The 9287-nt window shown below is 39.7% G+C and overlaps 1 protein-coding gene across 1 annotated transcript in view; it reads right to left on the bottom strand.

The window, feature by feature from the left end:
* FRMD4B (FERM domain containing 4B) overlaps window positions 1-9287 on the bottom strand; it is a 295958-nt gene that overhangs the window by 16949 nt on the left and 269722 nt on the right. Inside the window, exons 13-17 of the mRNA XM_006865645.1 lie at window positions 8007-8145; window positions 6721-6862; window positions 5339-5472; window positions 5134-5253; window positions 3292-3524 (exon numbers count right to left, since the gene is read on the bottom strand). Coding sequence (XP_006865707.1) covers window positions 3292-3524; window positions 5134-5253; window positions 5339-5472; window positions 6721-6862; window positions 8007-8145 — 768 coding nt within the window. The remainder of the gene's footprint in view (window positions 1-3291; window positions 3525-5133; window positions 5254-5338; window positions 5473-6720; window positions 6863-8006; window positions 8146-9287) is intronic.

Below are 9287 nucleotides of genomic sequence, written 5' to 3'. Positions count from 1 at the left end.
TTCAGTCTGAAATCGATCAAACATGCAATCAAGATGTATTGCTCATTACTGGTGATTGGAATGCAAATATATATATATATGCATTTCACATATTGTGCAAGTATTACATTCGATTATTTCTTAAAATGAAACCAATTTCAAAGAAATTTTGATTTTTGCATCTGTTTTCAGCCTTGCTTTTACACTGAACACAAACTTTACTTTCTACAATGAGTGCTTCTCACCAACAAACTTGATCAAAAGAGAAATGCCATTTTTGTCAGAAATGTTAAATACTATGTTAAGTACACTTGACCTTTCATTTGAGATTTACTGGTAGTGCAACTTATTTTTTGACCCCTGCCTGAAGAAAAGGACCTTTTCTCAATAGTGTGTAGAGACTTTGGTGGTGTGTCAGCTTTTGAATGAGACCAAGGTTTCTCAATAGTGAAACTCTGGACATTCAGACTGGATAATTCTTTCCCGAGGGTGAGGGTCAAGGGGTGGGAGGACTTTTCTGTGCATACGTGGGTGTTCAGCAGCATCTCCAGTCTCCCTAGGTGTGAGCTGTAGTACTCTTACCCACACCTCCTGTTGTGACGCCCAACAAGGTTTCCACACCTTATGTTATACTAAGGTTTTGTGGTTTTGTTAACAAGTCAGTTCAACTCATAGCCACTCTGTATAGGATTTCCAAGGAGCAGCTGGTGGGTTTGAACCATTGACCTTGCGGCTCAGAGTTTATCCTACAGCGTCACACCAGGACTCTTATAAGGTAAGGGGGACAGATTTGTCTCTGGTTGAAACCACTGAATTAGAGGGTCAGATTGTGACTCTTCCACTGATCAGGTGTGAGACCTTGTTCAAAATTACTTAATCTAAGCATCATTAGGCTCCATTCGAATACAGGGATAAACAATATTATTTATTGCACAGTACTGGGGTGAGCTTTCAGTAGAATCGTGCATGGAAAGTCTTTAGTAAATGACAAATGTTCAAATAAATGTTAACCACACCAATTACTTGTATTAATCAATGGGCTCAAGTGTGGCAACAATAGTGATGTTGGCCCAGGATTGGGCAGTGTTTCGTTCTGTTGTGCATAATAAGGTCACTATGAGTCGGTACTGACTCGATGGCACCTAACAACAACAACATTACTTGCATTACCTCTACATAGTGTTCTAAGGAGCCCAGGTAGCATAGTGGATTCCAAGCTTAGTTAATAACCGCAAGCTCAGTAGTTCGAATATGCCTCTTGCTCCACAGTAGAAGGATGAGCCTTCCTGATCCCATGAAGATTTACAACGTCAGAAACCCTACACAGGGTCCCTATGAGTCAGAACCGACTTGGTGGTAAACCACCTCCACCACAGTGTTCTGGTGAAAGAACTCCGCTGGCGAGAAACATCCATAGTGGTCTGAGTATTGCTGGGACCCATCAAAGTTAAATAATAAAAAGTGACATCTCAGAGGTGTTCCTCTGCTTGGTTGAGAGTATTAACAAGACTACGGGCAAACAGGACACCTCAGTGTAAGTTTCACAGTCATTATGAAGGGGATCTAGCTCCCATCCAATCTCAAACACTCATTCCTATCAGAGCCAGGCTGACTATCTCCAATCCAGGCACATGGCAGAGGTGGGAGGCAGCTGCCAGTAGAGTCAGCTGTCAGGCATATTACCAAAATCCATCCAATATAAGCTCAGCCGCCGACACCATCTGCTGCCCAAATGTGAAGGAGGACACTTGAATCTTGTGCTGTTTGGAGATGAATGGGCCACGACAAATGGCATGAAAGTGGAGTGCTCTGCTAATCACCCATCTTCCTAGGAAACCACCAACAAGGCCAACTGGGTCTCTCCTTCAGAGCCAAAGCCACCCTGAGCTCTCCAGCTGTAGCTCACTAGTCCTGTCTGTGTATTTCTTTCTCAAATGCCTTCTCTCTGCTTTATAAATCATATGCCTAAGGCTCAAGTGTACTTGAAACCCAGTTATCATATCTCGTCAAGATGCTATTGGAAGTAAAATATGAATTATTCCATGTCCCAGAAAAACAAGAAAAGATACTCCTTCAACTTGGTAAGACACCTTCTACTTTAAGAAGCATCTCAATTTCACAGATATTCAAATACAAAAAAGTAGTCATGAAATCAAGGAAGTACAATCATAGTTCAGCCAATGATCATGAATGGAAATAATGTTAATAAATGTGTTTAAGACTGGTTGGACTTGAAATCATCTAAAGAAGATTTCTTAGACTACCTTTATTTTTTCCCCCTGAATATGAAAGTAATAGATATATACTATGGAAAATTAGGAAAATCTACGAAGATTAGAAAGAAAATTAAATTATTTGAAATTCCACCATTCTTAGTATGCCAAAATACTTCCCAATCAGTCTTTGTGTGTGCAAGTTCCACAGAGTTGGGATCATGCTGTGGTTCCAGCTTTGTGTGTTGTTTTTTGCCATCTGATACTATATCATGAACGTTCTCAAATATTTTCATATAACTACCAAAAATGAAGATAATTCTAAAAATGTTTCTCTAAACCCCACACCACAGACAAATCCTCAAGTGGTTCCTGTCTGTGGACCTGGGCACACTGCTTAATATTCTAATGCTTCGGTTGATTTTTTTTCCCCCCATTTATAAAATAGAGTAAATACCCACGCTATAAAACATTGTGAAGATTAAATGAGGTAATGCACTTGCATTGTTTTGCGAAAGCTTGCTACACAGTGAATACTCAAAAAATCGCAAAGAAAATGTATGGTCTGCTGCATTAAAAATCTAAAAGCATGTAAGAAACAACCAGATAGGGCCAATATCCCTTAATACCCTGTGTTGAAAAATGCATGTCATGCAAAGACATCAGGTTAAAAAGGTGAGTTTGTTTTAATAGCAACAAACACGCCTGCAAGCACTCTTATCCTGAAAAGTAAAGCAATACAACAGTACTTGCATAATTTTTTAATAGTACTTGCATAGTTATTTAATAGTGAGACTGTCACTGAAAATCAAGTTTACAAGTTTCTTGTTGTTTTTAAGTGCCATCTCCCTGCATAGGGTTTCTAAGCAGAGAGTCATGGGTTTGAACTGCCAATCTTGTGGTTCGCAAGCCAATGCTTGTCTTGTAGTGCCACACCAGGACTTATAAGACGGTCATTGCAAGCCATTTTTATCCTAAGAACTTACTTTAGATGCTCTTCTTCCTTACAGCCTATCTTTCACCAAAGGAACTGGCTTGGAGAAAGCCACATAAACATTAAAAATATTAACTCAATAACTCAGAAACTCACAGTGATTACCGACCTGGTAAAGTAGCGGTTGCCTTCTGGCTGGGTTTCTTTCCACATCGAATTCTGTATTCATTTATTGCATTTTCAATCTCTTGAAGCTTTTTCACTGCCTCTGTGTAGTCTTGTTTTCGCTTTTTCTTCACCGTTTTACAAAGGTCTGGCTCATCAGCAAGTTTCTTGGCAGCTTCAACTAGCTTTTGCTGTATTATGAAGTTGCTCTCCAATTCGTGCAAAGCAGGATCCTGAATACATATTATCAATTATGCGTTGTAAACTTTGTGAACATATCTAGGCATTGCTCAAATGTATTACCTAATAAAATGCAATTCCTAGTTTATTCTTGAGTCAGATGCTTTCTGAGGAATCTTTAGACACAGTTTCCTAGCAGATAAAACCTCCCGCTCTGTCATCTCACCTGAACTATCCATTAGTCCAAGCCTCTTCTCCTTTTAAGGAAGGGGATGGTCATTTAGCAGTTGGCTGAATCAGATCATTTCATCTTTTTCATGAAGAGGCTGTTAACCCAAGACTCATGGATACAGAATGCTATATTCATATGCAAAACATTACCGAAACCAACCCACTCTCATTGAGTGGATTCCAAACACAGCATCCCTGTATAGGGTTTCTAGGAGTCCTGGTGTGGCACTGTGGGTTATGCGCCAGACTGCAAAGCCGTTTGAACTGCAAGGTCGGTGGTTCAAGCTCACCAGCTGCTCCTCGGAAACCCTATACAGGGTTGTTACAGGTTGGAACCAACTCAACAGCACTTAACAATAACAAAAACATAGGGTTTCCCAGACTGTAAATCTTTATAGGGACACTGTTTCATCTTTCTCCTGTGAAGCAACTGGTAGGTTTGAACAGCCAATCTTGCAGCCTAACACCTAACCCCCTGTTCCACTACAACTCCTATTGGAGACAGATACATATGAGCTTGATTTATCTTTCAAGTAGCTCCTGTCTGAGTCTACCTGGGATTACCGATCCATTTTTAACATCTCAGATTTTTTTTTCCCATTTATAAAATAGAGGTAATAGCCATGTTAAATAGTGTTGTGAAGATTAAATGAGATGATGCATTTGCCCAGCTTTGCTAGACCTCAATCCATAGTGAACACACAAAATAATAGCAAAGCTCAGTTTGTTCCTGAAGGAAACAGCTATTGTGTTCTGAAGCCCAGACTGTGACATGTTCTAAAAGAACACTGGGAAGGGTCATATAGTTTAATGACATAAAAATGAAAAATATCGACTAGCAAATCTCACAGTATGAAAGTTTGTGCTGTACACGTATTATCTCACTTAACACTCAATGGATTACTCAGGGGAAGTCCAGTCCTTGGCCCCATTTTACAGGTGAGGAGACAGATCTAGGAAATGAGGCTGTAGGGAAGGGAATGTATCTGTCATGGGCAATTATGTTCAGAGGAAGAGTTCAGTGCTGGAATTCTCACAATAGAGTTTGTCAACATAAAGACTCAGCAATTATTTCATGTTCTCCATGTTTGAGGACATAAATTGATGGGTGCATGAAAGAAAGATCACTTTGGTCTAAGCTATCTATTTCAACTGGTAAGATTAAAATCCACAGTTGTTGTTATGTGCCGTGGAGTCGGTTCCAACTCATAGCGACCCTGCACAGGGTTTCCGAGGTTGTAAATCTTTACGGGAGCAGAAAGCCTCATCTTTCGCCCACAAAACAGCTGGTAGTTTCAAACTGCTGACCTTAAGGTTTGCAGCCTGATTCGTAACCACTATGCTACCAGAACTCCTTAAAATCCATAGTAGTGACTCAAAAACCATAGGAACAATTCAGCCCCACTCAACCAACAGAACTCGGGCGCATACCTCTTCACTCGGCAGTAGGTTGTCATCTAATTTGAACGTTGTGCCCACGCGTCTTCTGACCTGCGGAGGCTTTTCACCTACGTTCAGCGGATACTCCTTTGGCATTTTGCCTGTGAGCTCCTGTAACACAGGGCAGAATTGAGAAGGGATAATTGTCACTGGTCTGAAGTGTCCGACATTATCTGAAGAACCTGAAGATACTCACAGCTTCACGCAAACAGATTTTCTTAAGCTCCTCGACTTTTTTCAAGAGTTTCTCTTGTAACAGCTTTTCTTTCCTCTTGAGTTCAAGGATTTTCTCTCTCTTTTGCTCCTCACTCACTTCTGAGTCTTGAGAACCTGGGGTTGGGGGAAGGAGAGAGCAGGGAAGGTTTAAACAAGGCACATTTCCTTCCTTTTTAAAGGACAAAGGATTTTTAAGCCAAACTTGCTATTAAATGGTAGTCTCCTTCTTCTCTCCTTGTTTCTGAACATAATCAGAGGAAGTTAGTTGGAGAACAGTTTCTCATAGTTCTGGGCATCAAACAGGGCCTGGCAATGAAATGTGCCTTTTGCATTTGGGCTCAGTCTTTTTTTAAAAGCAGTAATAAAATGCATAATGTTTCAGATAAACTCAAGAAAAAAAATTCTATTTTTTTTTTTTTTAAACAGGGGAAAAAGGTAACAGATTCCTTGAGATAACTGTTTAAAATGTTCTTTAAGAATGAAAATAAGGCAATGGAACGTTCTGTGCAAAGGAAAGTTGTATATCAGATTCCACTTAAGTAGGAAATTCATTTAAATGAACGTACATAATCTTAGTGATAAGAGATTCTAGAAGTTCTTTAGAGGGAGGAATTGGGGGGGGAGGTGTTAACATGCACATTTTGAAGGGAGGGCAGCTTGTAGTCATGTTTATATAATACTTTAATATTGATGGTGGTGGTGTGCCGTGGACTCAGGTTCCGACTCACAGTGACCCTTTACAGGGTTTCTGAGGCTGTAAATTTTTACCGGAGCAGAAAGCCTCATCTTTCTCCTGCTGAACAGCTGGTGGTTTCGAACCACTGATCAAGTGATTTGTAACCTGACTCATAACCACTGTGTTACCAGAGCTCCTTAGTACTTTATATTACATGTGCAATTAAACAATTATCTTTATTAAAAAACAAAACCAAAAAACCAAAGATGGATGAAGTTAATGGAACTTAACTTCATTAAGTTACTTGGGGAGACAAGTAAGGGGCAAATACCCTCTGAAAGCCACCTCTAGGAACTTAGCTATCCTTGTATGTAGTGTTATCCCTACAACTGTGTTGTCTGCAATTTAACGTTCACTCTTTCTAAAATGAGTTCGAAACTCGGGAGCCCTGTAGGTTTTGGTATATTTACTTGTATCTAAATTATTGGATAAAGATGTATTAAAAGTGATTTATGTGGTGATGATTGGACACTGTGATGAGTTCATGGCAATAAATTGTCCATGTGGAGAATGATGATGTGGAAAATGTTTTTTCAAAACTAGGTTTCTGACCAAAAAAAACAAAAACAAAAACAGCTACACAAAATACAGATGTCTGGCACTGCCCACACCCACCCAGGTATTACCTGAGGAGATTAAACTGCCGTTGCTTGCCATGATGAACTGACTTTTCCCCTCCATTGTTACCAGCTTGGAGACCCTTGGTGTTCCTGTCTCTGTTAAATCCATTGCAATATCGTCTAAACTCCTGGCTGAGGGAATTTTTGCCTAAAAGGTGCACAATATAGAAACAAAATTAACTCAATTCGACATATCTCAAATTAGTAAAACACCACAGCTATTGCAGAATAAAAATGTTGACAAGGGTGATAACTGAGAGTCTTTAATACATTAAAATTCAGGAAAAAAGACGAAACTTAAGATTTGCAGCTCAAATATTCTTAATGACTATGCACGATTTCTCTCATGGCATGGCTCAGTCAGTAAACTTTAAAATGTCCCTAGCAAAATCGCCAGCGTACATACACATATGTTGTTGTTTTGTTAAGTGCCATCGAGTCAGTTCCGAGTGAGCTTGAACTGCCAACCTTGCAATTCAAATGGCTATTCAGTCTGGCGCATTAATTAACCCACAGCACCACACCAGGACTCCCCTACAGAACTAAATGTTGGCAAAGCTTACAACTTTAAACCAGTTCAAGTATAGCCCCTATTTCTTTCTTTGAAACTTTTAATTTTAAATTAGTGATGGTATACAGAGCAAATTATTAGTTTTACATTCAACAAATCATACACTTTGTTTCATCTCTATGATTGCCAATCCCTCTGTGTAACAACTGCTATCCCACTGCCTCCCTGTGGTTCCTAGTTTCTTTCCACCCTCCTTCCCATCCCTTCTGAACTTTGTCCTTAGGTAAATGTTCTTTTGATCTTGAATGGTGGACACTTCCATGGTGAACAGTCCTTTACTAGTGTTCTTCCCCCTTAGGCTGAAAACTGAGTCAGGAGGGGAAGTTCAGTGTCAGATCTGAAGGGTGGCCAAGGGCCATAGTCTTGGGCTCTTTCTGTCTCTTTCTGACCTTTGTCATAATTTTGAGTTTTGTTTTACATTTTATCCCACTCTATCCAGGAGGAAGATGAGGCTTTCTGCTCCCATAAAGATTTACAGCCTCGGAAACCCTGTTCAGGGTCCTAAGGGTTGGAACCGACTCCATGGTACTTAACAACAACAATAACATCCAGGAGGGTCTAATGTGATTCCTTTCAGAGTAGTGAGTGGTATTTAAAACACACACATACAAATTCAAAAACCAAAAAATCAAGTGTTTGCCATCTTTTCTGAGAACGTTTATCTTCTGAACAGAAAGTAAATGAGATGTTGTTCCTATAGTTAACACTTCTGGGCACTTACTTTGCTTTGCTTCCGGTCCAAGTAAAACTGATGTTGACTAATTGCCATTACCCAGATGGATTTGATGAGAGAAGAGTTTGCATACCACGTTTGCACAAAGAGGCCACTTTGCCCAAAAGTTCTTCTTGACACCGAAATCCTGAAAGATTCAGGAAAACACTCCAATTATTCCCCTCTGGCCCACTGCAAATAGACTAGTACCTAGGTAATACGGCTGAAACAAAGCGTCTTGTTCTTCATTGCCCTCCGGCTTCACTTAGTTTTACAAAGACAAGAGACAAGTTTCCAGTTTTCTCCTTTTATGACAAAAATCAGTCCTAAGCTAAATGATAGCCTTCTGTACGAAATGCCATATCACCATACACATGCACACATACACTCAAAATCAGGTAAGGAATTTGTCAAAATGACAGGTTGTAAACGTCAAAAGGATGCATAAATGTCACAAATTATATGGAAAAAATGTGATATTTTACAATCAAAAACAAGCAAGACCTGTGGAAGTACCATGATTTTTCAGGTGAAACAGTATTTCTGATCCAGGTAGGCTAGAATGGCTCTGACATTATCCGAGTATAGACATAGTAATACTGTCTGAAAATATGCAAGTCCACAAGTGGTTCAGAGTGTATGTGCACAGATGAAAAGGGGAGAGAGGGACAGAAAGACATCATGTGTGTGTGTTAGGGAGAACTATCGTATTTTTATTGTAATTGCTTTGTCTCATTGGGTCATCTTTCTGACATCCCTATCTCTCCTTTCTCTTAGATCCTCCAAAACTATAAATGTTCCCTTAGACCAAAACACCAATCATTCAGGACTGCAAAAGGCTTTCTCACAAGAACAGGAATCTCAATTCATGTTTATAATTTAGCAACTGTATTTTCAAAGCAGCCAACACCAGTTACTAGTCATTAGACTGATTACCGCTGAATTGATTCTGACTCATGTCAACCCCAGAGCTGTCTTCCATGGGGTTTTGAATGGCTGATTATTCAGGCATGGGTCACTATAGCTTTCTTCTGAGGTGCCACTGGGTGAACTTGAACTATCAATATTTTGGCTAGCAGCTGGATGAGTTAAATATTTACATCACCAAGTGACTCCTTAAAATGATCAGGACTACCAGACTTGAAATGAGCAAAAGATCTGAATAGACATTTCCCTCAAGAGGATAAACAAAAGGTCAATTAAGCACATGAAAATACGCTCAGCACCATCAGTCATGATGAAAATGCAAATAAAAATCACTTGAATGCACTGAACAACAATACATCTATT

This window comes from Chrysochloris asiatica, unplaced genomic scaffold (genome assembly GCF_000296735.1).
Source record: "Chrysochloris asiatica unplaced genomic scaffold, ChrAsi1.0 scaffold00080, whole genome shotgun sequence".
Lineage (NCBI taxonomy): Eukaryota > Metazoa > Chordata > Mammalia > Afrosoricida > Chrysochloridae > Chrysochloris > Chrysochloris asiatica.
This window is presented reverse-complemented; position numbering and strand designations above follow the sequence as displayed.